This window comes from Haematobia irritans, chromosome 2 (assembly GCF_050003625.1).
Source record: "Haematobia irritans isolate KBUSLIRL chromosome 2, ASM5000362v1, whole genome shotgun sequence".
NCBI classification, from domain to species: domain Eukaryota; kingdom Metazoa; phylum Arthropoda; class Insecta; order Diptera; family Muscidae; genus Haematobia; species Haematobia irritans.
The window spans coordinates 131,912,854-131,930,013 of record NC_134398.1 but is presented as its reverse complement, the minus strand read 5'-3'; the positions used below and the strand labels follow the sequence as shown (position 1 = coordinate 131,930,013).

Below are 17,160 nucleotides of genomic sequence, written 5' to 3'. Positions count from 1 at the left end.
CAATCGTTCTGAAATTTTGCACAAACTCGTCTTTTGTCTGCAGGCGGTCAAGTTCGAAGTTGGGCTATATCCATTGGCGTAGCTAGGGGGGTGCTGGGGGGGGCAGAATAGTTCTTGCCCCCCCCCCCCAGAATAATCAAAGCTACAGTTGTTTTATATTTTAATTCAAGCTTTGCGATGTGTTTAATCCAATTAAGATTGTGGCAGAGAGAGTATGTTAAGCATATTTTTTAGTATTGATATTTACATTACAACTAAAAACACGTAATAAAAACACTAAAAGGAAACTTGAGACGCACATTTTCAAAAATAGTCAATTTATAACTACGTTGATTAAAATCATAAATCGTCACATGCCCAATTTACCATCTAAAATCGTCAAAATCACGAAAAATCCACAGAGTTGGCACCGCTGCTCTCGACAGTTGCTTCGTTGTATTCTGTTCTCAGAGAATTTTTAAAAACTAATCGAAGATAGACGTTTTATAATATTCAATTTATTTTTTGCCTTTTATTTAATTTTTTATTCTTAGTATTTTTTATACACGATGAATATATTAAGTTTATGTTTTGCTTTATGATTTCTAGTCCTGTTTTAAAACACACATTTTAAATAAAATTTAAAAATCATATGTTTGTTGTCTTGAATTAAAAATAAATAACAAACAATATTTTTCAAACACATACTTAAAGCAATGCTTTTATTTTTTGTTATATTAAATAACGGTAAGTTGCTATTTGATTATTTATAGCGGTGTCGTGGAACCGGCTCCCACACACAATAAAATATTTTTTGTCTTCAACCATGAAATTAATTGATCTAATTAATTATACCCTTCACCACTACTGTGGTACAGGGTATAATAAGTTTGTGCATTTGTATATAACGCCAAGAAATAGTGGTCATAGACCCATCTTTTAGTATACCGATCGGGTAAGAATTAAAATCTGAGTCGATTTAGCGATGTCCGTCTGTCTGTCTGTCTGTCCGTCCGTCTGTCTGTATATGTAATTTTGTGCACAAAGTACAGCTCGCAATTTAAGTCCGATCGTTCTCAAATTTGGCATAGGGCCGTTTCTTGAGACAGAGACAATTGCTATTGGTTTTGGAAAAAATCGGTTCAGATTTAGATATAGCTGCCATATATAATTATCTACGATGTGGTCATAGTTAGCGTGTTTATCAACCAATTTTCTTGAAATACCGTACATCCAAATATTTAATGAATCTCGCAAATCTTGCAAAATATCAGCCAAATCGGTTCAGGTTTAGATATAGCTCCCATATAAATCTTTCGTCCGATTTAGACTCATATGACCACAGAGCCCAAAATTTACTACCGATCTTCATGAAATTTTGCACAGAGGGTAGAATTGGCATTCTACCAATGCTTGGTACACTTGATTGAAATCGGTTCAAATTTAGATAAAGCTCCCATATATATCTTTCGTCCGATTTGAACTTACATGGCCACAAAAGCCAGAGATTTGCCGTGATTTGCTTCAAATTTTGCACAAGGGGTACGTTTAATAGTATCGTTAAGTGTGTCAAATTTTGTTAAAATCGGTTCAGATTTAGATATAGCTCCCATATATATCTTTCGTCCGATTGAACTTATATGGCCTCAAAATCCAGGGTTTTGCCGTGCTTTGCTTCAAATTTCGCACAAGGAGTACGTTTAGTAGTATAGGTAATTGTGCCAAATTTGGTTGAAATCGATTCAGATTTAGATATGGCTCCCATATATATCTCCCGTCCGATTTGCACTCATATGACCAGGGGGGCCAAAGTTATACTCCCATTTACGTGAAATTTCGCATAGATAGCAGAATTATTATTCTAACTATACATGTCAAATTTATTCAAAATCGGTTCAGATTGTATATAGCTCCCATATATACGTACACCAGAGTTGGGGAAATATGGTCGACTGTTTCATATTTTAGACCCATTTTCAATGGGATTTTCCTCCAATTGACTGGATAGTTTCCACAGAGAATACAAATATGGCCAAAATCCTCACAGTTTACACAAAATTCTGTGATGATTTCCCCATATCCTACACACTGCAATGCCAAAATTTCCACAGAACGGATGAGTTTTAAATAAGGCTCCAAGTCGCCCTACACATATCATGGCGAGATCTAACCAATATCCTTGTAAAATCGCCATTGCTGAGTAGCAAAAATTGTAAATTTAATTGTCCTATATCTCGAATACATATGTATCGCCTGAAAAATTAAAAATCTCTTTTGTACAATTGCATTAAAATTTCTCTCGCTTCATATTTCCCATATTTTTTACTTACATTGTGTATCATCCCAGGGCGTTAGCCGATTTAAATTTTAATTCTAGAGTTTTTGTAGAAGTACAAAAAATTGTTTCCATTAAAAGTATTTGTATCTGGAAATGCAAACCTTTATATAGCTCCCAGCAAATTTTAAGTAGTTGAGATGGTAACACAAATGTTTGTCTACATAGTGGTGAAGGGTATAATATAGTCGGCTCCGCCCGACTTTAGATTTTACTTACTTGTTTTTAATTGAAATGTATTCAATCAAAAAAAAAATGATAGTATCAATCATCAAAGCCAATTAAAAAATTAATTGATACAACTAATTTTTGTGATTGAGTTTTTTTTGTTTTTGATTGATTTTGCTGCATATTGCCTTTAACACCGCAATAAAATTGAGGATGTATAGTTTTATCAATAGGGGTAATTTATCGCTTCGGAAATTTCGACAAAATTTCGAAGGATGTCTGGGGGGGGCATAGCCCCCCCAGAGAAAATTTCTAGCTCCGCCAATGGCTATATCGGTTCAGGTTTTGATATAGTCCCCATATAAACCGACCTCCCGATTTGGGGTCTTGGGCTTGCAGATACCGTAGTTTTTATCCAATTGGCCTGCATTTGGGAATCTAGAGGAGTGCCGGTTCATGTTTTAATATAGCCCCCATATAGACCGATCCCCCGATTTTACTTCTTAGGCATCTAGAATCCGTACTTTTTATCCAATTTTTAGGCAAATTGGATAAAAAGTGGAAATCTAGAGATAGTTTAGGACCATAAAGAGGTGTGCCGAAAATGGAAGGTATTGGTCCAAGATCGACCGATCTTGGGCTTATAGAAACCGCAGTTTTTATCCAATTTGCCTGAAATTTGAAGTCTAGAAGTATTTTAGGACCACAAATACGTGTGTGTATTGGTTCATGTTTTCGTATATACCCCATATAGACCGATATCCCGATTTTACTTCTTGGGCTTCTAGAAACCGTAGTTTTTAAACGATTTGCCTGAAATGAGAAATCTAGAGGTATTTTAGGACCATAAAGAGGTGTGCCGAAAATGGAAGGTATTGGTCCATATTTTGATATAGCTCCCATATAAACCTATCTTCCGATTTTACTTCTTGGGCTTCTAGAATCCGTACTATTTATCCAATTAGCCTGCAATTGGGAATATAGAGGTATTTTAGGACTAAAAGAAGTGGCTTGTATCGATCTATGGTTTGGTATAGCCCCCTTAATTAATTGACACAATACATTTTTGTGATTGATTTTTCTTTCAATTATTTTTTAAATTGAATATTTTTTAAAATTCATTTAAAATTTTAATTGGAAAAATGTTGGTGATATTTTTTCTGTATATGTCAAATATCACCTCAATTGGATATGGTTGAATCACGGGGGTAAAATGTAGGTTGAACAAACACACATATGTGGTATGTATTTAAATCTGCACCGATTTTGACTAAATCTGGAGCACATTGCTAAAATATTAAGTCGATGTCAAATTGCAGAATTTTCAGAGTAAATCTTTGGCCTCCGAAGTCAAATGAATAAAGATATATTTGGGAGCTGGGGTGATGCTAAACCCCAGAGAGAAACAATTAAAATGTGTAAGAAGGTGGCATGATTAATCCGTACTTAATTTGTGAAGAATTTGACGGGAAAATATCCAAACATTGTACGCAGATGAGCAAATGCAAGATCCTTTTTGGAAGTTGATGTTGACAAATTTTTCAATTAATAAATAAATTGATCAAGATAGAAACATTAAGATAAACAATCAATATTTTAATCAAGCCAAAAACACTAACGGCCATTTTCATGTATCTCCGTTAGACTTTAACTCCGTTAGACTTTAACATGATGACAGACATGTCCATAGTACGGTTTAAAAGTTCATTAGCTAACGTAGCACTAACGGAGCTTCCTGAAAATGGGGGTAAGTCAGTTAAGAAAGTAATTGCAAATTATTAATTGAGTTTTGCAATTTTAAATAATTGACATTTGCCAATGAAAACAATTAATTTTTTAATCAAGTATTTCTTTATGTCCAATTAAAACTGTGATTGAAGACATTTCAATTAAAAAACTAATTGGATCAATTAATTTCGTGATTGAATCAGAAAAAAAAAATTTTGTGTGAAAGCAAACAAATTGCTGAAACAAATAACTTTGATTGATATTGTTATTCATTTTTTCCCTTGAATGCACAAGCAATCTCGCGAATCGTTGTGTTTTGAAGAAAAATAAAAGACATTTTATTTTAATATTAAAATACAATTGTTTTATTTTGCGAAGGAATATTTCTTCCCACATGTAAAATTATTGTATCCATTTATATAATATAAATATTAGGTTGAATTTTTTATTTTTTTTTCATGTATATTATATATAAAACATATTTTAATTATTTGTCCTTGTCGTTCAAGAAAAATTGTCGTTAATTTGTTTTGAAATAGTACCCTGTAACCCAGATATTTATTGTATAATTTATATATGCAAAAAAACAAAGAATATAAATGTGTATAAATATTTAGTTAAAAATTATTATCTAATGACAAACATTTTACAAAATTTTAACAATTTCAAATTGTATTAAATAACCTTTAGTATTTAAATAGTAAAAATGTTTAAAAGATTTTTGGGGACATGTACATACAAGGTCCAACACATTTAAGATGATATAGTATGTATATGTATAATTATATAATAGAAGGCACTTAATTTACATAGGTCATTATCAATGGTTAAGGCATATATAAGTTATTGATTTTAGACGAAGAAACAGAAACACTAATCTTGAAGAGAATTCCAACGGAAAAGCTTTAAATAATTAAAATAATTAAAACGATTAACTAAAAATAGAACAAACAATATGTAGTCTTTAAAAATAAGAATAATTGTAAAATGAAAATACTTTTCAGTTAAAGCGCTTAGTTTGAAAAAAAGAGACATAAAATTATATGACATTAACATTATTAAATAAATTATAAAGCAAAACACAAAAGAAAACAGTGATAGAATACTTGTAGTTAGTTTTTATAGTAGCAAATAGAGTTAGAAGAAAACGCACAAAAATATTGAGAAACTTATAAAACTTTCTTACTGTAGAAAAATACTTAAAATTGATTACATGTATGTGCAGAACTTGGTTAAAAGGATCGTAAACCAAAACAACAAAAAACCCTAAATTAAAAATTCTATAATTTACAATACATCATTTATGTATATAGCTATGTGCGTCGGTGTTTTGAAAACAAAAATGGAGACAAAACAAAGCGATAAAAACAATAAATACGCTTTTAATCTTAGCTAGTTGGTTGTGGTTGTTCCTAATTATTAGAAACGGGCACCCATAAAATTTTATCTTGTTCCTTGTCGACGGCATCTTTGATTTGGGTACACATATGTTTAATGCTAACACCTGGTATTACGGCTAAAATGATAAAAAGAAAAATAAAAAGAAATTTAAAATTTAACACTTAATAATAAAACCTATTTTAATGAGTTTTTTATAGTGTATTTTTCTCAGATCAATAATAAATTGCATATGCAAACCATTATCAAATTATAAGTAACCTATTAATAATTAAGTAGAAAAGGATAATAGTTCCTAAACTCTTTGTTATAAACAAATTATATGTAAAAAATTTGTAAATAAAGAATCTCAAGTGAAAAAAAAACAAATTTAAAAATTTAAAATCATTTGCAAACTAGGTGTCAAAAAACTTTGACTTCTCATTTTATTTTTTTGCGGGAATAAGAAGAATTCATTCGGTTCCAAGTCGGGACTATACTCGGATGACCGATCAAATTGATGTTTTGAGTTCAAAAATGTAGTTGTTTGATGAGACCTCGTAAACGAGTAACTTTTGTTGAATTTGGTTCATTTTGAAACACCCATAAGCACGCGTAAATCCAGGATTCATCACCCGTAATGATGTCTTAGACGTGTTTCAAAGCACCGCGGTCGTATCTATAGAGCGTTTCTTTCGACCAATCGACACGAGCCTTTTTTGAACATTTGAAAACTTCTGTGGGATTCAACGAGATTAATGATTACCAAATTCATTAATGATGGCCAAATATTCATGCAATATTGAATGTATGCTGGTCCCACTAATAAAGGGTGATTCTTTTGAGGTTAGGATTTTCATGCATTAGTATTTGACAGATCACGTGGGATTTCAGACATGGTGTCAAAGAGAAAGATGCTCAGTATGCTTTGACATTTCATCATGAATAGACTTACTAACGAGCAACGCTTGCAAATCATTGAATTTTATTACCAAAATCAGTGGCAGAAAATCCGCTTTTTTATCGACAAATTTTGTTCAGCGATGAGGCTCATTTCTGGTTGAATGGCTACGTAAATAAGCAAAATTGCCGCATTTGGAGTGAAGAGCAACCAGAAGCCGTTCAAGAACTGCCCATGCATCCCGAAAAATGCACTGTTTGGTGTGGTTTGTACGCTGGTGGAATCATTGGACCGTATTTTTTCAAAGATGCTGTTGGACGCAACGTTACGGTGAATGGCGATCGCTATCGTTCGATGCTAACAAACTTTTTGTTGCCAAAAATGGAAGAACTGAACTTGGTTGACATGTGGTTTCAACAAGATGGCGCTACATGCCACACAGCTCGCGATTCTATGGCCATTTTGAGGGAAAACTTCGGAGAACAATTCATCTCAAGAAATGGACCGGTAAGTTGGCCACCAAGATCATGCGATTTGACGCCTTTAGACTATTTTTTGTGGGGCTACGTCAAGTCTAAAGTCTACAGAAATAAGCCAGCAACTATTCCAGCTTTGGAAGACAACATTTCCGAAGAAATTCGGGCTATTCCGGCCGAAATGCTCGAAAAAGTTGCCCAAAATTGGACTTTCCGAATGGACCACCTAAGACGCAGCCGCGGTCAACATTTAAATGAAATTATCTTCAAAAAGTAAATGTCATGGACCAATCTAACGTTTCAAATAAAGAACCGATGAGATTTTGCAAATTTTATGCGTTTTTTTAAAAAAAAAAGTTATCAAGCTCTTAACAAATCACCCTTTACCTAATTGAGTAAATACAGTGAAACCTCAAACTTTAACACTTTGAAAACCGGAACCTCCCAAAAGTAGACAGTTGTCTGGGGACGTTTGCTATATTAATACATTAAAATTTGCCTCTCATAACTGGACACTTCCTAAATGTAGACAAAATTTAGTCGACCGTGAGAGTCAAACTTTTAGCGTTAGCGAAGCCCAAAAAATCATTGGCGGAAAATGGCATAGTGTTGCCATCACTTCTCAAATTTTTGATCTCACCACTAGGCAGTGTTTGAATTTTGCTCAAAAATAAGCTGAAAAAACATAAAAACCCTTTATTATTTGGGTGCTGGAGCACACATGAAGCTCGGCACTTTTTAAAAAGAGCGGGCCGATTTGACAGCTCCGCTCACAAGTGCCAATAAAATGAGCAGCACTTTTTTCTTCAATTTTGTGTCAGAGAGAATGAAAACACAAGAGAACGAAACTGTGAAGCGAAATTGCGTCAGTAGGTGGCAGTCATGAGAAAAATTTCTATAATATCATGCAGTTTTTGTCGGCGCTTCTCTCAAATATCATACAGTTTGCGTCGGCGTCACCTAGTTCAGTTCTCTGCCGGCTTTACGAAACGTAAGGAAAAGAGGTAGTTGTAACAAATGTTCTGTTTTTATAAATGTTTTCATTGAAATTATTACTGCCGATGCCTTTAGAAAAAATTTATCAAAACAGCGCTTCGACCGCAACGTCGGTAATACCAAAGCTGCAGGCATTGTACGACATCTATACGGTTGACATTTGTTTTCTTCGCAGAAGAGAACTTTTCGTCCTCTTGTATTTTCATTCTCTCTGTTTGTACAAAGATAATTGAGTATAACAAGATTAAGCATTGTGCTCTTATAAAGAGAAAACAAATGTCAAGGTGTAGAGGGCTATGAGAAAAATTTTTTTTTATTTGTCAATTTTTTCCAAGGCAGCTCTACCCAGGTATAAATTAAAACAGCAATATTCACATAAAACTATAATAAATATTCGCTTTAACATACACATACGTTTTATTTTAATTTTCTATAATCGTTTTGGTATTGCTTTTGTGGTTTTTAATTCAGAAATTTATGAAAAACACAAATGATATGATATTTTCCGAAGCAAACGGCACTACATTTGACAGACACGTCGAAGCAAACTTTATGATATTTTTATATTATATTAGTCCAGTGTAGAACCAACTAAGACCCGTTGCATCTCCTTAACAACTGACTCTCGATGTTGTTGAAATATGTGGTATTGACACTTACATATAAAATTAACAAAAACTTTAAAATAAGGGAAATTAACAGAAATTTTTGAAAATCAGCAATTTGGAGTACAAAAATTGATATTGATAATTCGCCGTGGACATATTTTCAAATCAATGAAGAAACTGGTGAAGCTGTTCGCAAAAAATGTAATCGATCAATGAAATCATTAAAACCTTCATAGTGATTTACTATCGTGGTTTAATATTTGGAGGGTTATATAAAAAATCAAATCAGAACTCACAATGTGGTTGCCCGTCTCCATTCATTTCATTAATATTTCAACTTAAAAAAATCTCATATGGCATCACCAATTTCAAGGTCGTAGTTCACTCCAAGGCGAATTTCGTGAAGATCGTCCTAAACCACATTTTTTGCGAACAGCTTCACCAGGCTCTTTCTTCATTAGTTTGAAAATATGTCCATGGCGAATTATCAATATCAATTTTTGTACGCCAAATTGCTGATTTTCAAAAATTTCTTTGCCGATAAAATTTCTGTTAATTTCCGTTATTTTAAAGTTTTTGTTAATTTTATATGTAAGTGTCAGTACCACATATTTCAACAACATCGAGAGTCAGTTGTTAATAAGATGCAACGGGTCTTAGTTGGTTCTACACTGGACTAATTATCGCCTTCCGGAACGCTCTACATTTATGCTCATATACACAATAATTTACTGACAGTTTATCGAAGGAATTTGTGTGCAAATAGTAGATTTAACGTTTACGTTAACTTTCATGAATATGGGGGTTATTGTTACTTTTGTTAAACGTTTTCACATACTTTCATATTTTTTTGTTGTCTATACATTTGCATATTTTTATTTCCAATTGCTTTCCTAGAAAAATGTCTAACATTTACAATATGGCATCTCAGTTATGTATACGAACCAAAGATAATTGAGTATAACAAGATAGTCCTCTGGTGCTTCAGTTTTGCTATGACAAGACTGCATCTTCTTCTCAATTATCTTTGATTAAGCATTGTGCTCTTATAAAGGGAAAACAAATGTCAAGGTGTAGAGGGCTATGAGAAAAAATCGTTTTATTTGTAAATTTTTTCCAAAGCAGCTCTGCCCAGGAATAAATTCAAAACGCCAATATTCACATAAAACCATAATAAATATTCGCTTTAACATACACGTACGTTTTATTGCGAAACGTTCTCAGCACGTAAATCCTTACAAATGTCAAGCTTTACGATAGAGCTTTACAATAGAGCCTTTGATGCGGTTTATGAAAAAAAATCATTACTGATCTCTCTGATCTTTGCCTAATCAAATTCCTGCTTAAATATGTACCAACTTACCAGAAATATACTGTTTATAATCACTTTCTAGCTTTAGTGCCCTCTCATACATCTCCTTAGCCGCTTTAGCTGAAATTTTATCCGTGCCAAAATCACGTATTTCTCGTATCTGTTTGGCCGATTTGAAACGTAAAAGTAAAACTATTGGATAGATTTGTAAGCGTTGTAAACGTTCAACTGCAGATATTGATATATCGAGTATACAATGTCGGCGATCCTAAATAAGAATTTTACGAATTAATATTAAATATAGAATAGAATTTACTTTATTTTAATTAACCATAGGGGCTTACATTCTTGCAGGCATTATTAATGGTTTCGATGGTAGTGCATTCAAATTTATTACCACGTCGCCTATAATCAACGAATATATTCTGTTGTAGACCCTCTTCCATGGCATCCTGAGAGCAATCCATTACAGTAACATCGCAAAATTTAAAAAGATTTGAAAAATCTATTGTTAAGCGTTCCATAACGCACTCCGATAAAGGACCAATTATAAGAACTGGACGTCGAACGGGAGCTAAAAATATAAAAAGTAAATAATGATACTGCTGACCAATATGTGTCATAATCAAAAACTCACAATCCAAACGTTCCACGCGCTGATAACTTAAAATCCCACCATCGTCATTAAGGATGCCTGAGTCAGGAAAGTAACTTAATTGGGTATTGCTGAAACTAGCGATTTCCGTTGAATCTCTCGAGGAGCTACGTTGATGTTTTTTTCTACGAAAAAAAGAGCGACGTGTCGATGTACTACCACGCCTAGCAGTACTGCCACCTTCACATTCCACAACTTCGGCTGTGCGAATCTCTTCCTCAACTCTATAATTGAAGTTTGTTAGTATTTCTCTTGTACAGGAGGACCTTGTCTTTGCAACTTACTTCATTTGTGATGGTATAATTCCACATTCCTTGCGATAACCTTTCGAGTCCAATTTCCATGCACGCCATAAACCAAACGTTCCATTAAAAACCGTATTATCAACATAGAGAACTTCATCTTTAACGAAACGCAAATCTCCCTCATTCAAATCACCAGTACGATCAAAGCCAACGCGTATGTAAAACGAATCACCAGATTTATCTTTGATTTGTTTTAATTCTAAAGAAAAAGATAAAATATTTGACCAAATAAAATAATTATTTATTCAAACAACAATTATAGTCGAGAGTACAATAATGAAAGAGATATTGATAAATTGACCTAACATTTTGTTTGTTAAGCCGCCTTCATATCCGAAATATTCAGCTTAGTATTACGATAACCCTTAGTATAACATTTCATCAAACATTGACTGCTTTCCCTTTTAGAGAATCTCTGCAGTTTTTGCGTTGTCTACTAACAAATTTGTTTGGGTGTAAGGATCTTCCTGTTTGCACACAAAACAAAATTGTATTTCAATCACGAAATTAATTGATCCAATTAAGTTTAAATTGTGTATAAAAAAATATTTGATTAAAAACTACCTTGATTTCATTTGAAAATTGCAATTAATTTTTTAATTGATTCAACATTTAAATGATGTTGATTGCAAAAATCAATTATTCTTTTAATTGATTCAATCAAAAATTAATTGATTCATTTAATTATTTAGTAAAATGTCAATTCAATTTACAATTAACTTTTTAATTAAATCAGTTAAGCAATTAATTGATTTTTGTAATCAACGTCAACATTGTGTAGTAAAAACCGCTCATTTTCTTATCTAACTATGTGTTCTTAGTTTGATTAAAGCAATGATTATATCAATTAGTTTTTTAATTAAAGGCGTAACTATTTTCAATCACTTCTTTGTGTTTTTATTTTGATTAAAAATTGATTGAATCAATTAATTTTTTAAATAAAAATTACAAAAATTCATTCCTTTTTTAACTGACTTATTCTCACGAGCTTGATTAAAAGCTAATTGAATAATCATTTAATTTTTTTTTTAATTTAAAAAGTTCGATCACTGACCTAATGTTGAAACAATGATAATATCATTTAGTTGTTTAATTAAAGGCGTAACTATTTTCAACCACTTCTTTGTGTTTTTATTTTGATTACAAATTGATTGTATCAATTAATTTTTTGGTTTAAGTAAAATTTACAAAAATGCATTCCTTTTTTAACTGACTTATTCTCACGAGCTTGATTAAAAGTTAATTGAATAATCATTTAATTTTTTTATTAAAAATTTAAAATGTTCAATCACTGACCCAATGTTTCGTGTTTGATTAAAAATTTAATCAATTTTTTAATTGAAAAAGTTTTCAGCTTCAATTAACTTTTAAATTGGAAATATTTTGGTGATATTTTTTCTGTGTGGATATTAAGTGGGTGTTATTTGCACACTTACTTTTCAATTTATTTTGCACCAACATCGTGACAGTATCGGTCAATTTAGAGATCTCATTAGCAGCCTGTTCAGCAGTCACACATCTAAGATCCACACCATTATATTCAAGAATTTGATCTCCCTTACGTACGCCTGCACGGTCCGAAGGTGACCCAGGATGCACATCATGAACGAATATTCCAACCTTATTGCCACCGAACAATTTTATGCCTGGGTTTTTTGATTTATCCATGTGTAGGGTAACATAACGTGGCTCTTCTTCGTATGGCAATGTTGATGTTGTCGATGCTGTCGTTGTTGTGGTGGCATTCGATGAAGGTATATCTTGACTTGAACTTATATCCGATTGATTTTCCAAACTATCGGCAAAACTTTGATCTTTCATCGATTTTTGGGATATTAACGATGATGATTGAGGCATTATTGCACTTTGTGTCATAACATTTGGGTTTGTTACAATAGGCATAGGTGGCAAAGAAGCCATCATAGGACGCAAGGGGGGCCTTGGTGAGTTGCGAGGAGTTGGTGAGCCCGAATGATTGACAGGAGATTCAGGTTCTAAATTATGGGTGCCTTCATATTCTGCTGAGTGAAATTCTACAAAAAAAAAATATTATATAAAAAATACGACCATATTTATTATTTTATAAACCACTTACTTTCAGGATTATATTGAACCAACATTGTTATCGAATTACCGCATTGACGCAACACATTAGCTGCTATATCATTTGTAGCCGAACGCATATTTAATCCGCATACCTCTAAGAGTTGATCGCCCACCTGAAGACCAGCACGAGTGGCAATACTTTTGTCGGCTACAGTAGATACAAAAATACCACCTCCATTATTATTACATTGAATTGTAATACCGAGCGATTTGTCGCTCTTTTCAATCGTGACTCTTCTAAGATCTCCAGGGCATAAAAAATCCGACGGCACATTAGAATTGCGTTTGCTGCCGCTTGATAACACTTCAACATGAACTTGGGGCATGGGTGAACCTCTGCCACTATTACCGCCATTGGCCGCCACATTGCTTAATGCCGTATGATGATGATGATGGTGTGTTACAGTGCCAACCCCACCTCCTACGTAAGGTGACATGGATGAAGTCATCAGTGATGTTGGCGTATTAGCTGATGTATAGTGATGATCTATGGATCCGGAACTATTTTTTACACCACTATTTTTACTAGCTACACTTGGATTCGAGGGTATTCGTAAACGTTGATGATCTTTTTTACGAGGAAATGTGCCACCTTCATAGATGACACCTTGCCCACTAGAGGCAGGCATTCCACTTCCACCTCCTACCGGTAAAGGGTGATGATATCCTGGATGTGTGGGAATATTTGGCGGGTAATCATTTAAGTAATGTGGATGAGGCTGTGGATGCTGTTGCTGCTGCTGTATATAATCCATTTCGAATTTATCCACTGATGATGGTATACCTATCGATGAGTCTACCAAATGATGGGGATGGGAATTTGCGGATGAGCTGCCAGCCGAAGTTAGCAAAGGCGGTGGCGAAGGCAAGGTTAAGGGACTAGAGTGACGAATAGGTCTCATTGCCGAATGTGTGGATTGGGTAAAGGAGGGAAAAAGCGGCATGTGTCGTGAATGTGGCCCATTATTGGTTGAGGTGTGAAATAGTCCTGCTCCACCACCAGCTATACCGGACGCTATACTCTCACTATCACTAGGATACTTGGATACATTTTTTGTTGCTGAACCTGGTGCCGACTGAGGCATTGGTATACCCCTTTTGGGATAGTTGGCAAGTACAGGATACTCACTGATGGGTGGGCTTTTTGTCGACAATATCGAGTCTATAGAATTTTGAGATTTGAGAGAAATCATATCCAATGAGTTTTGTTGTTGCTGTTGATTTGATGAATTCGATCTAATGAAATTTGTGGAGTGTGGAGGAGGTTGTGGCGGTTGCAGAGGCACAAATAGTTTACTATTTGTTGCTGCCATGTTGGAGTTATTATGGAACATATCAAACAAATGCTGTTTACGTGATATCAAATCACCACCCATAGACATTTGCTGTTGCTGCTGTTGGGAGAATTGTTGGGCGCCATTGTTAATTACCTGCTGTTGTGCCTGTTGTCCAGTGGTCTTATACAATTCCGTAGGAGTTATATTCAAAGAATAGCGATTCTGATAATTATGATTTTGTACCCGAGGATTGCCATATTTATCCGTCTGTTTGGGCCTCATATTGGGGACAGCTGAACCCATTATAGGATTTGGTCTCTGTAGAGGTTTAGATTGCTCCATAACCAATGGCTCCGGCTCCATACTGGTTGGAGTAGCATATACTGAATGTCTCATATAGTTATTCACGGCGTAATTATTGCCATTTCCGGAGGAATTAGGATTTTGGAAAAGAACTGAGCTAGGTATGGGATTAGAGTTGCGGTTTGGATTATGTTTCACGTTCGATCCCATTCCATTTCTAATATGGGCCTGAGGCTTGTTGTGCATTGGTGGTAAAGGCGGTGGAGCCTCATCGCTATCCACCCGCTCATCATCTTTATCCACATTTATTGGACCTGCCGTGAAAAGTGATAAAGGAGCCCGTTTTTTCTCGCGATGGACTATGGTACCTGTTGGATTATCTTGTGACGCCTGCAGTATATTTGTTCTAGGCCAAGTTCCCATGCTTTTAGCGGCAGCTTCTTTTTCCTTTTTCTTCGATTTGTTGCGTTTGAAGAGGTTTTCCTTACTCTTCTCCGAGGAGTTTTCACTTAATACTGAATCTAATGCAGCCAAGGCATCGTGTTCTTGAGCAAAGTGATCACCGCCATCTGAGCCTGGCTTAGAGATGTGAATTTTCTCCTTGAACTTAGTTAACATTTCGGCTATTTTAGACGGATGTTTTGTGCCAGTTACGCGATGCATTGAGTCTATGGAGTCTGTTTGTGCTGCCGACGTAGTCATGCGGCGTTGAGAATCTGAAATTCCAGAATCTTGCACATTCTTCAAAGCAAATATTGCTATCGATTCATTGCGTTCATCATTCAAAATGGCTATTACATCTTCCAGCGATTGAATACCTTCCATCGATTTGTTATTTATGGAGAGTATGCGATCACCGGCTTCCAACTCGGGTTCAAAAGCAGCTACAGAGTTCGGTTCAATTTTGGAAATAAAAACCCCAGTATCCAAGTGCAGGCCATGATTAGGATTTTGTTGCAAATTCAAATGCACTGTATAGAAATGCCTTTTGCTTTGTCGAGTCCGCGACACTAATAAATTACATCGTGGTGCAGAACCTCGAATTTCATCGATTAACATGCGCTTGGTAAGGTTCTGGCAATCCAGATTATTCACTTTAACAATAACATCATTGATTTTCAGCTTACCAAAGGCCGGAGAGACATTTGTTACACCACACACCAAATGTCTTTGATTGCTGTCGTCTAATATAAGACCAATGTCGCAATCGGCATGGTAATTTGTTAGATCTATTTCCAATATATCCTCTGCCTCATAGGTACTCATGCGGAAACTTCGCCTCGAAGAAGAGTCATTATTTTGATTTTGTTCCAGTTGTTCCTTAAGAACATCGATTTTTCTTTGTGCTTCATCCTTTTGTTTTTTAATTTTTTCACTGTCTCTTATGGCGGAGAGCAGATCTGAGATGGCTTTGTCTCTTTCCTTGCGCAGATTATCACATAAAGTCTTTACCGAATCACGTTCTTGTACAATTTTTTCACGTTGAGATATGGCCCAGTCTCGGACTCGTTTCGCCTCCTCTGTATCCTGAGCAGCACGTTCCACTTCAGCATGTGCCTTTTCCAGACTTTTGCGCAGTTTTTCAATTTCTTTGAAATCATCTTTACTATCGGAAAACTCTTTGGACCATGTACTCTCTCTGGATTTCAGCAAATCTCGTTTTTGTTGCAGAATCTTAAGTTCATTTTTGTACATGATTTCATCTTTCTTATATTGCTCTAGATCTTTATTTGCTGCCGCCAAGTCATCGGACATTTTCTGATGTTCTTGCAAGACATTATCTTTCTCGGAGAGCAATTGATTCAGCTCTTCCTCAATGCGACTCTTCTGCATGCTGATTACCAGATTCTTTTCTGTTTCACTGGCAAGCAGATTTTTTAATTTTTGATTTTCCTTCTCCATGACTTCACGTTGCAATTGGAATTGTTCACGCTGCATATTGAACTGATCCCTGGAGTCACGATAGAATTTACGCTCCTTCTCCAAGTCCATAAGAACAGCATTGAAACTCTTCTTGTATTTTTCCTTTTCCTTCATTAAATCATTATTCCTCTCTTTGCTAAGAATTAATTCCTCGCTTAATTTCTCTGTTTCGGGACAAGAACCATCGCATTTACCAATACCACCGCCCCCACTCCCATTACCACCACCAGGAACACCTCGTTCATTGTAATCACAATAGTAGGAATTTGCATTCCTCTCCGTTTGACTGTTACCGCTCTCATTTTCCAAACGCATAAGCTTTCGCTCTAACAACGAATTTTGTTGTTTCAAACGGGCATTCTCGGCAGCCACATCTGTGAGTTTATTACGCTCGGAACTTTTTATTTGATTCATAGCTGCATTGTATTGCTCCTGATAGAAGGCCAATTGATTTTCTAGATTATCGCATCGACGAACAGTATCGGCATGTTGATGCCGTAGGGTTTTTAATTCCATTAGGGCGGAATCATATTGTATTTTGATTGTATCAAATTTTTTAGGATTTCCAGATCCCGAATTGCTGCCACTTCCGCTGCCATTGTTATTGGTACTATTATTGTTGTTCATGTTGCCTGCTGTTGTGCTACCGCTTGAATTGGATGGAGGTCGTAGTGTGCGATCATAATCACCATATTCAGGACTTTCTTCTAA

At 34.9% G+C, this 17,160-nt stretch overlaps 1 protein-coding gene across 8 annotated transcripts in view; it reads right to left on the bottom strand.

Moving 5' to 3' along the window:
• Positions 1-4,734: 4,734 nt before the first annotated feature.
• Dlg5 (MAGUK family member discs large 5) overlaps positions 4,735-17,160 on the bottom strand; it is a 29,345-nt gene continuing 16,919 nt past the window's right edge. For 7 of the 8 annotated variants that reach the window (XM_075296181.1, XM_075296186.1, XM_075296180.1 and 4 more), the window contains 6 exons: positions 12,936-17,156; positions 12,277-12,873; positions 10,820-11,039; positions 10,225-10,759; positions 9,932-10,148; positions 4,735-5,726 (listed from right to left, as the gene is read on the bottom strand). In XM_075296181.1, the coding sequence (XP_075152296.1) occupies positions 5,623-5,726; positions 9,932-10,148; positions 10,225-10,759; positions 10,820-11,039; positions 12,277-12,873; positions 12,936-17,156 (5,894 nt within the window). In that variant the 3' untranslated portion in view covers positions 4,735-5,622. The remainder of the gene's footprint in view (positions 5,727-9,931; positions 10,149-10,224; positions 10,760-10,819; positions 11,040-12,276; positions 12,874-12,935; positions 17,157-17,160) is intronic. The other variant, XM_075296188.1, reaches the window with a different exon arrangement.